Below are 17,335 nucleotides of genomic sequence, written 5' to 3'. Positions count from 1 at the left end.
GGTATCTTGAAAGCACTCAGTAAATAGTAAATGTGACTATGCACACTCAGCTCTAGAGAAGCTGGTCAGAGTTAGTCACACCACCTTGGAAAGTGAGTTGGCTAGGAACATGGTGTTTCAGCTGATCATCCCATCCCCAAATGCACTCAGGAATCTTCCACAGCTTCTCCCACCACCTTTCTTTTGTGAATAAACAGGAAAAAAAGATGCATAAAGCTATATTATAAAGACTAAAAAGAAAAAAAGAATTAAAAATACTTAATTATCACTTAACATTGCTATCATACTAAATTAACATGTAATAATCATGCCTTCTTAAAAACATACACAATACAAACTCTACACTACCAATTTTGCTTTTTGTCAGGAAAGAGAGTTCATATAGAGGAAGCAGGTAGTGTTCTTAACCCAACAAAACCTACACTGCCACAAGAATAAAAGTCAGGAGAAGAACTGAAGTTGAAATCTTTAAGGATGAAGAAAGGGAAAGGAAAAAACACAATTAAGCAATGGCTATAGCACAAAATTAACGAACCAAAAGGGAAAAACAAAAACTCTTTTTTTTTTTTTTTGAGACGGAGTCTCCCTCTATTGCCCAGGCTGGAGTGCAATGGCGCAATCTTGGCTCACTGCAACCTCCACCTCCTGGGTTCAAGAGATTCTCCTGCCTCAGCCTCCAGAGTAGTTGGGATTACAGGCCCACGCTACCACAGGCAGTTAATCCCAAGTAGCTGGAATTATAGGCACCTGGCTAATTTTTGTATTTTTACTAGTGAAGGGTTTTCACCATGTTGGTCAGGCTGGTCTCAAACTCCTTACCTCAGGTGATCTGCCTGCCTCAGCCTCCCAAAGTGCAGGGATTACAGGCGTGAGCCAATGTGCACGGCCCCAAAACAAAAACTCTTGGCAACTGGTTTATATGTAGTGTTTTCAGTATAGTCCAAAAGTTCGTCTTTAAACATTTGGTTTATTGAAACAATATCTTTAGGAGGAATAACAATGGGTAAAAAGATAGTTAATCAAATATTCCTCTTAACTCAGTCTACAAAAATCTCAAGAAGTCAGAATTCAGAAAGAAGATAAAAGAAGAATGAGCTTAGAAGTATGCAACTTCCTGGAAAAAGTTAACAATATATAATTTCTTTCTTTTTTTGACATGGTGCTGGGATTACAGGCATGAGCCACCATGCCCGGCAACAGTAATTTCTTTTATGTCTATGTCAGTTTCTTATATATCTGACCATTCTGTAATACTCCAGCTTCAATTTGACTTTTCTGGGCCATGAACATTATCGAATTAAACCAGAGGCAGGAAAGGAAGGGAGGAAAAAAAAAAACTACCTGAATACAACACAAATTTTGGAGTTTAAAAAAATAATAAAATTTGATGACCAACAAGGATTCTAAAATCAATTACAATACCCCTCCCTAAATAAATATACTATGAATGCTATTCTAACAAAGGCTGAATTTTCCTCTGACCACCAAGAATGTCACCTGAATATTCAAAGAGCTGGATAAAGTGTTTTCAAGTTCATGTTTATAGGCAAACCATTGATATACTAGCTGAAAATAACTTCTCATTAAATGAGATAGCCAAGAATCTCTATTTTTTTTTTTATTTTTGAGACAGGGTCCTGTTCTGTCACCCAGGTTGGAGCGCAGTGGTGCAATCTCAGCTCACTGCAGCCTCAACCTCCCAGGATCAAGCAATCCTCACACCTCAGCCTCCCAACTGGCTGGGAACACAGGCGCACGCCATCATGCCTGGCTTTTTATTATTTGTAGAGATGAGGTCTCGCAATGTTGCCCAGGCTGGTCTCAAACTCTTGGGTTCAGGTAATCCACCTGTCTTGGCCTCACAAAGTGCTGGAATTACTGGTATGAGCCACTATGCCCAGCCAAGAATCTCTACTTGACATTTTATTAGCTAAACTGGAATGACACAAATTATATTGTCTGATTCTGGTTGACAAATGTAAATATCAAAGAATGGTAAAATCTAAAAAAATTACCTAAAATAGATACTACACGTTTCCTGTTTTTCCGTCAAACTAGGAAATTTTTACAAACACTAGCAGTGTTTCAAGTTGTCTCTACCATAACTCACCCTTAGTTATAATTGTGGGTTAATAACTGATATTTCCAGGAACTTTATATTTACATACTTATATCACATTAAAAGATATTATACACACTGCTAAAACTGAGCTGAAGCATAGTGGAAAGAAATCAAGCAACTCACATTTTAATCTCTGAATGAGTCTGTCTGTACAACGGGTATTGATTGCACTAAAAATGTGACTTACACTGGTGACATTTTCATAACAGAATCTAAAACAAAAGCCCTGAAGGTCAGGAGCTTTGGGAGACTAGCTGTATCAACAACACCTTGAACTCTGTTTGGCATATGGTAGGTACTCAATAAATGTTTGTTGCATGATTAATAATTGAATATATCTGAAGAGACTTTAATAAGAATTTTTCTTTCACTATTTCTATAATACAAAATGTATACTACTGCAAGCAAAAATAATAACATCCCCAATCTCCCAATCTAAAAAGCACCAAATGAATTTTGGAGCATTTGTGATTTTAACAAATCTCACTGAAGCAATTTTGCCTTCTATTTAATGGCAAAAGATGGTTCTGTTATAGCAAAAGATTGCTATGCTCCAGAACAGTCTAGGAAAACACTAGGTATTAATAGATTTCACACACAAAATAGTCTTGAGTTTTATCCAAACATACTCAAAACTAGAGGCTCAATTATTAGGGGCAGAAAAAAAGCCCTTATATAAAATGTGATCATACATGTCTTTATGTCTCTTATCAGTGTATTCTTACCAGTTTCTGGCTGACAGAAAGTATACTGGCTGCTAGAGGAAGAGCCCATGTTAAAGTCTTCTGAACTCTGTGCTTCTTCAACAATGACAACTTCTTGATTTCCAGTTTCTTCTAACTTAGGTGGCTCAAGGGTAACAATATCAGAATCATCACTGGCAGTTCCAATATAGATACCGTCTTCAGGTATCTTTTCTTCCTCCGCCTGGAGAACCATAATTTTAGAGATGGTAAATCAACAATCATTTAAGGGCCTTATATTTTCTTAGAATACAACAGTGCTAAGTATTATAGTAATCTGAATTAAAATAAAAGATATGATCCCTACCATTAGTAAATAATTACACAATAGTAGGCTCATCATATAGCTTGAGAACACTATCAGATCCCTTGACAACTCTCAGAATTAGATCAGACCACTGCGTTCTCCTAGTGGGCTGCAGAAGCTGAGAAGCCCACCTCTGCTCCTCAATAACCACAGAAAAAAGAGTTCATTTCTCTCACGAGTTCCATGGGTCTATTCGAGCACAACTCTGTAGCGTGGGAGCCCAAAAAAGACTCACTAAACTTTTTGGGTTATTTATGTAATAAACTTCAACAGCTGTATCTTGTACTGAATGCCTCTGAAGGTGTCCCCAAAAATCCCTATGCTGGAAAGTAATCGCCAATGTGATAGTACTAAGAAGTGGGACATTTAGGAGGTGACTGAGTTATAAGGGATCTCCCCTGGGAATATGATTAAGGTCTTTATAAAACAGGCTTCATGCAGCATCCAGCCTTTTTTTGCTCATCTCCTCTTAGAGATGTAGCAACAAGATGCCATTTGGAAACAAGACAGCATGCCATCAGCAGACACTGAACTTGTCCACACTTTGATCTTAAACTTCCCAGCCTCTGTAACTGTGAGAAATAAATTTCTGTTCTTTAAAAATCATCCAGTCTCAGGTATTTTGTCAGATCAGTACAAACAGACTAAAATACCACGTAAAATGATCATCTAGCTATCTAGTTTTATATACAAGTCAGGTAAAACCCCCAAGGACAAGTCTTAGGTTGTTGCCAAATTTTAAAATGAACCATCGTTTTAGACATGAAACCTAACGGTTTAATTGTTCAATATAATTCAAGAATGCAATCTACTTCCAAAGAGAATTATATTAGAGGTGAAAAGATAGATCTTTAACACAATACCAAGAAACCACTTTGCTTAGACGTCTTCTAAGACATCTAACTTAGAAGTCAAAATTTCTTATAATTCAAAATAGGAATAGAATGCATAAATAGAATTAGAGGCTTTAATTAGTATTCTCAGGATACTATTTAACATATATCCATAGAGTAAAATACAAGTTTACCTCAATTGTTGAGCTGGTTTCCTCCAAAGCTGGATAAGCAGTTTCTTCCATAAGCACTGTGCCATTTTGGCTGCTTTCTGATACAAAGCAAAGACCAATATAATTATTTCTTAATTTAAAACTCTCTGTAGACTTTCTGCAGCCAACATATAATCTGGGTAGATAAAAATATCTTCCTGCCGGGCGCAGTGGCTCACGCCTATAATCCCAGCTCTTTGGGAGGCCAAGACGGGCAGATCACGAGGTCAGGAGATCGAGACCATCCTGGCTAACACGGTGAAACCCCATCTCTACTAAAGACACAAAACCTGTAGTCCCAGCTACTCAGGAGTCTGAGGCAGGAGAAAGGCATGAACCCGGGAGGCGGAGCTCGCAGTGAGCCGAGATTGCGCCACTGCACTCCAGCCTGGGCAACAGAGCGAGACTCTGCCTTCAAAAGAAAAAAAAAAAAATTTCTTCGTAATATGTTAGAGTAGATTTAATGAAATGTTACATACAATTATAGAAGTCACTCCACTGTTGCTAATAAATTGTATTTATTTGAAATTATCAGGTGATAATTTAGATTAAAAAATGCAATTATTTAAGCCTTTTTTTTTTTTTTTTTTTTTGGAGACAGAGTCTGGGAACTTTGTTGCCCAGGCTGGAGCGCAGTGGCATTATCTTGGCTCACTGCAAACTCTGCCTCCTGGGTTCAAGCGATTCTCCTACCTCAGCCTCCTAAGCAACTAGGATTACAGGCATATGCCACGGCTAAATTTTGTATTTTTAGTAGAGATGGGGTTTCGCCATGTTGCCCAGGCTGGTCTCGAACTACGGACCTCAAGCTATCTGCCCACCTTGGTCTCCCAAAGTGCTGGGATTACAGGCATGAGACACCGTGCCCAGCCACAAGATTTATTAAGAACTCAAATCAAAACTACCTTGACTAAGTAAATAAAACCTCTACCTTACATTGCCAAATTACTTGAACCAGTGTGTTTCTTAATACCTAATATGAAAAAATCTATCATTAGATACCTAGTGATACATTTCCTGCATTCTTAAAAGTTTATTCGGGCCGGGTGCGGTGGCTCAAGCCTGTAATCCCAGCACTTGGGGAGGCCGAGACGGGGTGGATCACGAGGTCAGGAGATCGAGACCATCCTGGCTAACACGGTGAAATCCCGTCTCTACTAAAAACTACAAAAAACTAGCTGGGCGAGGTGGCAGCGCCTGTAGTCCCAGCTACCCGGGAAGCTGAGGCAGGAGAATGGCATGAACCTGGGAGGTGGAGCTTCCAGTGAGCCGCGATCGGGGGACAGCGACCAACCCCCCCCAAAAAAAAAAAAAAAAAAAAAAAAAAAAAAGTTTATTCGAAGTTCCTAAAGACCATTCGAATGGCTGTCAATGCCTGCTACCATAAGAATAAAAACCATGGTGGCCGGGCGCGGTGGCTCAAGCCTGTAATCCCAGCACTTTGGGAGGCCGAGACGGGCGGATCACGAGGTGAGGAGATCGAGACCCTCCTGGCTAACACGGTGAAACCCCGTCTCTACTAAAAATACAAAAAAAATTAGCCGGGCGAGGTGGTGGGCGCCTGTGGTCCCAGCCACTCGGGAGGCTGAGGCAGGAGAATGGCGTGAACCCAGGAGGCAGAGGTTGCGGTGAGCTGAGATCCGGCCACTGCACTCTAGCCTGGGCGACAGAGCAAGACCCCGTCTCAAAAAAAAAAAAAAAAAAAAAAAAGAATAAAAACCATGGCTTCAAACTATGATTTATAAAAGTATAAATGTATATGTACGTGTGTGTGTGTTGTGTGTGTGTCTAAATGCTTTACAAGAAAACATAAACTATAAAAAACAAGGACTCAGGCTGGGTGCAGTGACTCATACCTGTAACTCTAGCACTTTTGGGAGGCCAAGGCTGGAGGACTGCTTGAGCCTACAAGTTCAAGACCAGTCTGGGCAACACAGCAAGACCTGTCTCTACAAAAATAAAAATTAAAAAATTATTTAATTATTTAATTAAATTAAATTAAAAATTATTTGGGCATGGGGGTATGTGCCTATAGTCCTAGCTACTCAGAAGGCTGAGGCAGGAGGATTACTTGAGCCTAGGAGTTGAGGCTGCACTGAGCCATGATCATGCCACTGCATTCCAGCCTGGGCAACAGAGTGTGACCATGTCTCAAAAAAAAGTCAGAGAGAGGGGAGTCCAGGCACAGTGGCTCATGATGTAATCACAGCACTTTGGTAGGCCCACATGGGAGAATTACTTAAAGCCAGGAGTTCAAAACCAGCCCGGGCAACATAGCGAGACCATTTCTACCAGCAATTTTTTTAAAAAAGAAAGAACTCAAAACACAGAAAAACTAAATGTCACTACAGAAGAAATATTTTATAAGAATCTCCTCAAAGAAAATATGTGCAAACAGAATGATGACCTCACAATATATTTTTAATGAAAAAGAGCATAAAGGCCGGGCACAGCGGCTCACACCTGTAAGTAATCCCAGCACTTTGGGAGGCCAATGCAGGTGGATCACCTGAGGTCAGGAGTTCGAGACCAGCCTGGCTAACATGGTGAAACCCCATTTCTACTAAAAATACAAAAAATTAGCCGGCTGTGGTGGTGCACGCCTGTAATCCCAGCTACTCAAGAGGCTGAGGCAGGAGAATCACTTGAACCCAGGAGGTGGAGGATGCAGTGAGCCGAGATCACGCCATTGCACTGCAGCTTGGGCAACAAGAGTGAAACTCTGTCTCCAAAAAAAAAAAAAAAAGAGCATAAAATATTAAGAAAAGTTAAAAATAATATATCAATTTATGAGCAAAGTATACCAAATATCAACAGTAATTATTTCAAGATAAAAGAATTATAGGCCATTTTAAATTTCTTTTGCTTACTATTTTTTTTTCCCTATCATGAACATGCATTTCTTATGTAATTTAAGTCCTATAAAGAAAGGGGGGGGGAATTATTTTGCAGCATTATATAGCCCCAATAGAAAATGTATTAATTTGGAGGTACGATTCTACCACAGTACTGGGATGGGGTACTGGGGCCGGGCGCAGTGGCCCATGCCTGTAATCCCAGCACTTTGGGAGGCCAAGGCGGGCAGACCACAAGGTCAGGAGCTCAAGACCAGCCTGACCAACATAGTGAAACTCTGTCTCTATTAAAAATACAAAAAAAATTAGGCCGGGCACAGTTGCTCATACCTGTAATCCCAGCACTTTGGGAGGTCGAGGCAGACTGATCAGGAGGTCAGGAGTTTGAGACCAGACTGGCCAACATGGTGAAACCCCATCTCTACTAAAAATACAAAAAAAAAAAAAAAAAAAAAAACCCTAACTGGGCGTGGTGGCGGGCACCCGTAATCCAAGCTACTTGGGACATTGAGGCTTGAACCTGGGAGGCAGAGGTTGCAGTGAGCTGAGATCATCGCGCCACTGCACTCCAGCCTGGGTAACAGTGCGAGACTCTGTCTCAAACAAAAAAGAAACTTTTCTTTAACATATTCAAGTAAATGCATTTCTTGGAAGAAACTGTCCATAGCTTTCAGATTCTCAAAAGGATCTCTGACACACAAAAGCTGAGAATCACTTTTCAAATGAGAGTAGTAATCAACATGTAGGCTTAAAAAAGGTAACAGGTATAATCTCTTCTATTTCTGGACTTGACACATCCACTTTTTTCTCCTGAGGGGAAATGTTCTGTATGCATTTTACTGTAATATTTTTTAAAAGTTAATGAGGTAATTTAAATATGAACATAAGTGTATGCAGCAATTGTTCAGGAGTCCTATTTCTCTATACAAATAATGGGTGCATCAAATCCCACAGGAAGTATACATAATACAGATGCAATACAGTAGTCAAATTCCATTTTATCAAATTGGAAACAGAGTACAGGCATATCTCAGATATACTGCAAGTTCAGTTCCAAACTAATGCAATAAAGCAAGTCACATGAATTTTTTGGTTTCCCTGTCCATGTAAAAGTTAGGTTTACACCATACTGCAATCCATTAAGTGTGCAATCACATCACGTCTAAAAAACTGTACATACCTTCACTTAAAAATACATTATTGCTAAAAAGTGCTAGTGATCATCTGAGCCTTCAGTGAATCTTAATACTGTTGCTGGTGGAGGCTCTTACTTCAAAAGGTGATGGCTGCTGACTGACCACTGTGGTAGCTGCTGAAGGCTAGAGTAGCTAGGGCAATTTCTTTTTTTTTTTTTTTTTTGAGACGGAGTCTCGCTCTGTCGCCCAGGCTGGAGTGCAGTGGCCGGATCTCAGCTCACTGCAAACTCCGCCTCCCGGGTTCACGTCGTTCTCCTGCCTCAGCCTCCCGAGCAGCTGGGACAACAGGTGCCCGCCACCACACCCGGCTAATTTTGTTTTTGTATTTTTAGTAGAGATGGGGTTTCACCGTGTTAGCCAGGATGGTCTCGATCGCAATTTCTTAAAGTATAACAACACTGAAGTTTCCCACATGGATTGACTCTTCTTTCATGAAAGATTTCTCTGTAGCATGCAATGCTGTTTGATAGCACTCTGCCCACAGTAGAACAACTTTGAAACTTGGAGTGAATCTTCTCAAACCCTGCCACTGCATTATGAACTAAGTTTGTGTAATATTCTAAATCCTTTGCTGTCATTTCAACAATATTCACAGCATCTTCACCAAGAGTAGGTTGCATCTCAAGAAACGACTTTCTTTGCTCATCCATAAGAAGCAACTCCTCATCTGTTCAAGTTTATCATGTGATTACAGCAATTGGATCACATTTTCAGGATCCACTTTTTTTTTTCTTTTTGAGATGGAGTCTCGCTCTGTCGCCCAGGCTAGAGTGCAGTGGTGTGATCTCGGCTCCCTGCAAGCTCCGCCTCCCGGGTTCACATCATTCTACTGCCTCAGCCTCCCGAGTAGCTGGGACTACAGGGGCCTGCCACCACGCCCGGCTAATTGTTTGTATTTTTAGTAGAGATGGGATTTCACCCTGTTAGCCAGGATGGTCTCCACCTCTTGACCTCATGATCTGCCCGCCTCGGCCTCCCAAAGTGCCGGGATTACAGACACGAGCCACCACACCTGGCCAGGATCCACTTCTAATTCCAATTCTCTTGCTACTTCTACCACATCTGCAGTTCCTTCTTCCATTAAAGTCTTGAACCACTCAAAGTCATGATGGCTGAAATCAACTTCTTCCAAACTCCTGTTAATGTTGATATTTTGACCTTTTCCCACAAATCACAATTGTTCTTAATGGCATTTAGAATGGTGAATCCTTTCCTGAAAATTTTCAATTTACACACATTGCCCAGATCCATCAGAGCAATCACTATCTACAGCAGCTACAGCCTTATAAAATTCATTTATTAAATAATACAAGCTAAAAGTCAAAATTAGTCTTTGATCCATGGACTACAGATTGGATGTTGTGTTAGCAGGAAACAAAGCAAATGAATCAATCTCTTTGTACATCTCCATCAGAGCCCTTGGGTGACTGACCAGGTATTACTATACAACGTCTAGTATTTTGAAAGGAATCTTTTTGTTCTGAGCAGCAGGTCTCAACACTCAGCTTAAAATATTCAGTAAACCATGTTGTAAACACATGGCTGTCACCTAGGCTTTGTTGTTCCATTTACAGAGCACAGGCAGAGTAGATGTAGCATATTTTTTAAAGGCCCTAGGATTTCTCAAGGCATGGTAAGTGAACACTAGCTTCAACTTAAAGTCACCAGCTACATTTGTCTCTAACAAGAAAGTGAGCTTGTTTGTTAAAGCCTAGAAGCAGATATTGACTTCTCTCTAGTTAGGAAAGTCCTATATGGCATCTTCTTCCAACAGAAGGCTGTTTCATCTACACTGAAAATCTGCTGGTTGGGGTAGCCACCTTCATCCATTATCTCAGTTAGATCTCTTGGATAACTTGATGCACCTTCTACATCAGCACTTGCTACTTCACCTTGCACTTTTATGTTATGGACATAGCTTCTTTCCTTAAACCTCATGAATCAACATCAGCTAGCTTCAGCCTTTCTTTCGAAAGCTTCTTAACCATTCTCAGCCTTCACAGACTTGAGAGAGTTAGGAAGGACCTAGTTCTGGATTAGGCTGTGACTTAAGGGAATTTTGTGGCTGGTTCAATCTTCTACCAAGACCACTAAAACTTTCTGCATGTCCACAATAAGATTATATGGCTTCCCTATCATTCATGTGTTCACTAAGGACTTTTAATTTCCTTCAAGAGCTTTTCCTTTGCAATCACAACTTGGCTTACTATCTAACCCAAGAGACTTAGCTTTCAACTTAGCTTTCGACATGCCTTCCTCAAATAAGCTTAATTATTTCTAGCTTTTGATTTGAAGTGACAGACACGCAACTCTTCCTTTCACTTGAACACCTGGAAGCCACTGTAGGTTATTAATTGGCCTGATTTCAATATTGTTGTGTCTCTAGGAACAGGGAGGCTCAAGGAGAGGAAGAGAGATAGGGAACAGCAAGTCAGTAGAGCAGTCAGAACACACACATTTATTAAGTTCACTGCCTTTCATAGGCACAGTTCATGGTGTCCCAAAGGAATTATAATAGTACCATCAAAGATCACTGATCACAGATCACCGTAACAGATATAATAATAATGAAAATGTTTGAAATATGACAATTACAGGCCAGGCGCAGTTGCTCACGCCTGTAATCCCAGCACTTTGGGAAGCTGACACGGGTGGATCACCTGAGGTCAGGAGTTTAAGACCAGGCTAACCAACACGATGAAACCCCGTCTCTATTAAAAACACAAAATTAGCTGTGCACGGTGGCACATGCCTGTAATTCCAGCTGAGAGGCTGAGGCAGGAGGATCACTTGAACCCAAGAGGTGGAGGTTGCAGTGAGCCGAGATCATACCATTGCACTCCAGCATGGAAACAAGAGTGAAACTCCGTCAATTCAATTCAATTCAATAAAATAAAATAAAAATAAATGAAATATTGTAATTATAAAAATGTGACAGAGAGACATGAAGTGAGCATATGCTACTGGAAAAATGGCATTAATAGACTTGCTCAACACAGGGTTGCCACAAACTTTCAATCTGTAGAAAATGCAGTATATGCAAAGTACAATAAAGCAAAGCAGAATAAAATGAGAGGTATGTCTGTAACTCCATAACATGATAACTGGAAAAGAGATTAGTAAATCTCTTGTGATAAATGAATAATTTTTTTCTTAACTTTAATAATGACAAGTAAATACAAACTATCAAGCAAATGATAAGTAATAGAAACTACCAAACAAATTCACGTTAAACCATGAAACACTTTTTTTTTGTCACTGGTTACCTCTGTAGCAACAAAGTGTATCTTAAAGCCCAAAAATATACTACAGCTGCAAATAAACCCATGGGGCAGGCTGTTGGCTCTGGGTTCTGTGGGCCTTCACTAAATCCACACTGAAGATTTTTTTTTTTTTTTTTGAGATGGAGTCTCGCTCTGTCGCCCACGCTGCAGTGCAGTGGCGCAATCTCGGCTCACTGCAATCTCCGCCTCCCAGGTTCAAGCAATTCTCCTGCGTCAGTCTTCGGAGTAGCTATGATTACAGGTGCCCGCCACCACACCCAGCTAATTTTTTGTATTTTCAGTACAGACAGGGTTTCACCATGTTGGCCAGGCTGGTCTTGAACTCCTGACCTCAAATGATCTGTCGACTTCGGCCTCCCAAAGCGCTGGGATTACAGGCGTGAGCCACCATGCCCAGCCTATACTGTAAGTTCTAATCCTCCAATGACCATTTAGATTAGCCAGAAAGGCCACCTACCTGGAAAGAAGGCAAGACTCATAATATCATTCATATACTCTACTAAAAAAAAAAAAAAAAATCAGAATTTGTGAACAACTTACCTCCCTGCTCTATCTGCAATGCTTGAAGTTCCTCTTGCTCTAAAGATGAACATTCTGGGGTGGGCTCACAGCTGTCAGCGGCTGGCACAGAATTTAACATTTCTATATCTGACCCCTAGGGAAAAGTGATAATCTTTCAGTTATTTGCCTATTAGCTCCTCAAAGCTAGATTTGACTACATGTAAATGCTTCTTCCATTATTAAAAGTCTCAGATGCTGCCATACTCCAAGGGAACAATATCTAATTAGACAAGCTTTTGTTCAATTTAATCCACAAAGGCCCATGGCAGGAAAATGGCAGAATGGAGCCTCAGGTTTAAATTCTAAGTCAGGTCAGCCCAAAAGTGGAATGCTCTATTTTATGAGCTTAAGCAATAAATTTGAATCCCGAGAAAAAGGGTCTAAATTTAGTTATTTCTGTAATAATTTGTTTCAGCTTAACATTTATGGAACTACTCTAGACAAGGCACTTTGTTAGGTGTTGTGGGGTATAAAAAATTCAAATTCATAGCTGGGCAAGGTGGCAGGCGCCTGTAATCCCAGCTACTCAGCAGGGTGAGGCAAGAGAATCGCTTGAACCCGGGAGGCAGAGGTTGCAGTGAGCCAAGATTGTATCATTGCGCTCCAGCCTGAGCGACAAGAGCAAAACTCCATCTCAAAAAAAAAAGAAAAAAAAAAAATTCAAATCCAAAATTCAAACTTACAACATATTCAAACTTACAACATATTCAGAGAAACAGCCATATGCAAATAAGTACTTATTATGGCAATATAAACTAAAACTGTTTAAACCTTAATGACATGGATTAAATAAACCTATAGGGCTAATGAATATATCTCCTTATACAATTTTAGACTACCTTTTTATTCTGAGGTTATCTTTCCTACTTTGATGTCAGACTGTCTTTTCATTAATAATAGCGGATCATACAATTTTTCTTTGTGTCTTAACTAGCAAAACAAAGTTAACGACCAAGGTGATTCTTTCCCTATGTCCCCACTATAGTCTGCTGACACACGCAATCGAAAGGTCTGCATTCTCTTGATATACATAACTCAAGACAGCAAAAATTAAAAGAATTCATGAAAAAGCAGCGTTTAAGATGAGCCCTAAAGAGACTTTTGAATCTCTGAGGTTGTCTGTAGTGGCAGGAGAATGGTAGAGACTAAACCAAAGTTAGAGTTGGATTAGTAACTGCTGGGGAAACCCAATTCTGGCCCAAATCAGAACGGCGGTAATGGGAAAGGAAAAGGAAACACATGTAAGAGACATTAGCAAGAAAGAGTAGATCCTGGAAAGCAGATACAGAAGAGAGATAAAAGTACAAATGTGATTTACTCTGGGACATAATGTCCAGTACAGAACACCCCAATGACATACTTGACTAAGTGCCAGAGAGGTCTGCTGTGACACTCCACCCTGCAGACTCACAGGTAAGACTCCCATAGCTGCCTTGCTCCTGTATTGTTAATTATCCTTGAAAGAGAAGTTGCTATGGGAGTTGATCTAATCCTTTGAAGAAAACAAGTTAAAAATAGACAAGACACTGAAGATTTTAAAAAGAAAAATCATCTCAATCTCAAATGATACAGTTGCTTTTAAATTTTGAAACTTTAATGCAGAAAAGGCAAACTTGTCTTTTTCTGTTAATGTTTTCTAAACATAACTACCTGAACCTTAACTAAGAGTAAAAAAAAAATTTTTTTTATTTTTAAATTTTTAAATTTTTAATTTAATTTTTAATAAAAAATTTTGATTCCGTCTCAAATTTAAAAAAAAAAAAATTCTTTTTTTTGAGCCGGAGTTTTGCTCTTGTTGCCCAGGCTGGAGGGCAATGGCATGATCTCTGTTCACCACAAACTCCGCCTCCTGGGTTCAAGCAATTCTCCTGCCTCAGCCTCCCGAGTAGCTGGGATTACAGGCATGTGCCACCACGCCCGGCTAATTTTGTATTTTTAGTAGAGACGGGGGTTTCTCCATGTTGGTCAGGCTGGTCTCGAACTCCCGACCTGAGGTGATTCACCCCCTCCTTGGCCTCCCAAAGTGCTGGGATTACAAGCATGAAACACCACACCCGGCCTAAAACTTTTATTAAGAAAACAAAGCCTTGACCGGGCGCAGTGGCTCAAGCCTGTAATCCCAGCACTTTGGGAGGCTGGGACGGGCGGATCACAAGGTCAGGAGATCGAGACCATCATGGCTAACCCGGTGAAACCCCGTCTCTACTAAAAAATACAAAACACTAGCCGGGCGAGGTGGCGGGCGCCTGTAGTCCCAGCTACTCAGGAGGCTGAGGCAGGAGAATGGCGTGAACCCGGGAGGCGGAGCTTGCAGTGAGCTGAGATCTGGCCACTGCACTCCAGCCTGGGGGACAGAGCGAGACTCCGTCTCAAAAAAAAAAAAAAAAAAAGAAAAGAAAACAAGTGAGGCTTACAATACCATAAAAACAAATGGGAAAATTATAGATAAGTCCATTAAAACCTGGAGTAAGTATATTTCTGTTTATCAGTATACTGTCATTTTTCTTTTTTTTTTTTTTTTTCTGAGACGGAATCTCACTCTGTCACCCAGGCTAGAATGCACTGGCTCAGTAGTCTTGGTTCACCGCAACTTCTGCCTCCCAGGTTCAAGCGATTCTCCTGCCTCAGCCTCCGGAGTAGCTGGGACTACAGGTGCACACTACCAGGCCCGGCTTATTCTTTGTATTGTTAGTAGAGACGGGGTTTCACCGTGTTAGCCAGGATGGTCTCAGTCTCCTGACCTCGTGATCCGCCAGCCTCAGCCTCCCAAAAGTGCTGGGACTACAGGCGTGAGCCACCGCACCCAGCCAATTTTTTGTATTTTTAGTAGAGACGGGGCTTCATAGTGTTAGCCATAGTGTTAGCGCCTGGCCAGTATACTGTCATTTTTCTATAGTGAACATAAATTACTGGCATGAGAAAATAAAATGTACAAGTTATGTATACTTGTTGTACATAGATCATAAAATTCATTTTGTGCCGGGCGCGGTGGCTCACGCCTGTAATCTCATCACTTTGGGAGTCGGAGGCGGGTGGATCACAAGGTCAGGAGATCCAGACCATCCTGGCTAACATGGTGAAACCCCATCTCTACTAAAAATACAAAAACATTAGCGGGGGGCCGTGGCTCACGCCTGTAGTCCCCGCTACTCGGGAGGCTGAGGCAGGAGAATGGCTCCAACCCGGGAGGCGGAGCTTGCAGTGAGCCGAGATGGTGCCACTGCACTCCAGCCTGAGCAATGGAGAGACTCCATCTAAAAAAAAAAAAAAGAAAAAATTATATGAAAATGAAAGTAAAGCACAAGCCCTGACCAATAATAAACCCTCAATAAGTATTTGCCTAATGTCTCAAAGCTATGTACAATAATGTACAAGATGCTGGCTCATAAAGAGTTCTCAGCAGTGAAGTTTAATATGAGAGGGAAAATGTCCATTGGAACTTTTTGCTTAAATGTAGAAAAAGACTGATCTTCAAAGAACACCGTTTACATCACTGGTAACATTAATATTACAAATTACCTTATAAGAAAGTATTAAATATCATACCTCATGACTGATGACAGTCCAACCACAAGATGAATCACTGTCACTGGAATTTTCAGACATCTTTCAGGTCTACAAATACAAAAACATATTGACTTATGGGACACATTTTTAAAAATTCTATAGGAAGCACTATATGTGACACTAAGTTTGAAAAGTGGTTTACTGTCTTCAGGTGAAACAGAGACAAGCCACCCATAAATTTACCATACAGAACATGACAGGACTGCATACCTAAAAGAACAGATATAAGGAAACTTCTAAGACAAGGAGACCCTCTAGACTAGAACCGTCTAGACAGTCATATTGTTGGAATGAAGAAGAAAGTTATGTCTAAAAGAAAATGTAGCATTTGGCCAGACAGAGGTGAAAGAAAAGGAGAATCGTGAATGGGGAGCAGGCAGCAACAGTAAAGGACTCTATTTTCAATGAACATACACAGTAAGGTGTGAAAAACATGACGGCAGAAACTGAGAAGCAGAGGGAAACTGAAAAGCTCCTATGCCAAGAAAAATGAAGTCTGTATATTGGCAACATGAAGCAATTTACATTTTTCAAACAGAGAAGAAACATGATCAACCCGTTTTGAGACTGAGTCTCGCACTGTCGCCTGGACTGGAAGTGCAGTGGTGCGATCTCAGCTCACTGCAACCTCCACCTCCCGGATTCAAGCAATTCTCCTGCCTCAGTCTCCCGAGTAGCTGGGACTACAGTGCGCGCCACCATGCCCAGATAATTTTTGTATTTTTAGCAGAAATGGGGTTTCACTATGTTGGCCAGTCTGGTCTCGAACTCCTGACCTCATGATCCGCCCGCCTCGGCCTCCCAAAGTGCTGGGATTACAGGCAAGAGTCAACATGCCTGGCAATCAAACTGTTTTTATGAAAATAACTGTGTGAGCAATACTTCAGTTGGATTAAAGTTGGGGCGGTGGTGGGGAAGACACCAGAGGTTGGTTAGAAACATCTGGTCACTGGCAACAACCTGGACTCAAGCCCTAAACCAGCATACAATGGTCACTCTACCTGGTTTTTTGTTTTTCTATCTGAAACTCCTTTAAACTTCAAAACCCAATTTATTAAAACAAATAGTATTCCTACTGATTTATTCTACATGTGTGTCTTATGCTTCTATTATTGGACGTATACTGTGAACACATTAGATCCAACTTCTAACAGACTTCTAATTCATGACTGTGAATTGCCACTGCACTCCAGACTGGATAACACAGTGAGATCCTTACTCTTCAAAAAAAAAAAAGGGCTAGGTGTGGTAGTTCACATCTTTCACATCTCTAACCCCAACACTGAGAGGCCAAGATGGGAGGACTGCTTAAGTCCAAGAGTTCAAGATCAGCCTGGGCAACAACACAAAAAACACACAAAACGATATCTGATTCCTCACTAAAAAAAAAAAATCAAAAGATCTGATGACAAGAAAAGATGTCCCAGTGAAAAAGAAAAAAGCATCACGCAGGAAGAACAAAGGCAGAAAAATGTAAAAGAATATGAAAGTTCTTTTTTTTTTTTTTTGAGACAGAGTCTCGCTTTGTCACCCAGGCTGGATGGAGTGCAGTGGCCAGATCTCAGCTCACTGCAAGCTCCGCCTCCCGGGTTCACGCCATTCTCCTGCCTCAGCCTCCCGAGTAGCTGGGACTACAGGCGCCCGCCACCTCGCCC

The 17,335-nt window shown here is 40.9% G+C and overlaps 1 protein-coding gene across 5 annotated transcripts in view; it reads right to left on the bottom strand.

Moving 5' to 3' along the window:
• The window catches only part of CCPG1 (cell cycle progression 1), a 53,529-nt gene that overhangs the window by 19,885 nt on the left and 16,309 nt on the right, over positions 1–17,335 (bottom strand). For all 5 annotated transcript variants that reach the window (XM_023228569.2, XM_023228571.2, XM_023228572.2 and 2 more), the window contains exons 2-5: positions 15,660–15,728; positions 12,093–12,207; positions 4,200–4,276; positions 2,848–3,049 (exon numbers count right to left, since the gene is read on the bottom strand). In XM_023228569.2, coding sequence (XP_023084337.1) covers positions 2,848–3,049; positions 4,200–4,276; positions 12,093–12,207; positions 15,660–15,719 — 454 coding nt within the window. In that variant the 5' untranslated portion in view covers positions 15,720–15,728. The remainder of the gene's footprint in view (positions 1–2,847; positions 3,050–4,199; positions 4,277–12,092; positions 12,208–15,659; positions 15,729–17,335) is intronic.

Source organism: Piliocolobus tephrosceles, chromosome 6 (assembly GCF_002776525.5).
Source record: "Piliocolobus tephrosceles isolate RC106 chromosome 6, ASM277652v3, whole genome shotgun sequence".
Lineage (NCBI taxonomy): Eukaryota > Metazoa > Chordata > Mammalia > Primates > Cercopithecidae > Piliocolobus > Piliocolobus tephrosceles.
The sequence above is the reverse complement of the archived record's forward strand: the minus strand, read 5'-3'. Positions and strand labels throughout refer to the sequence as shown.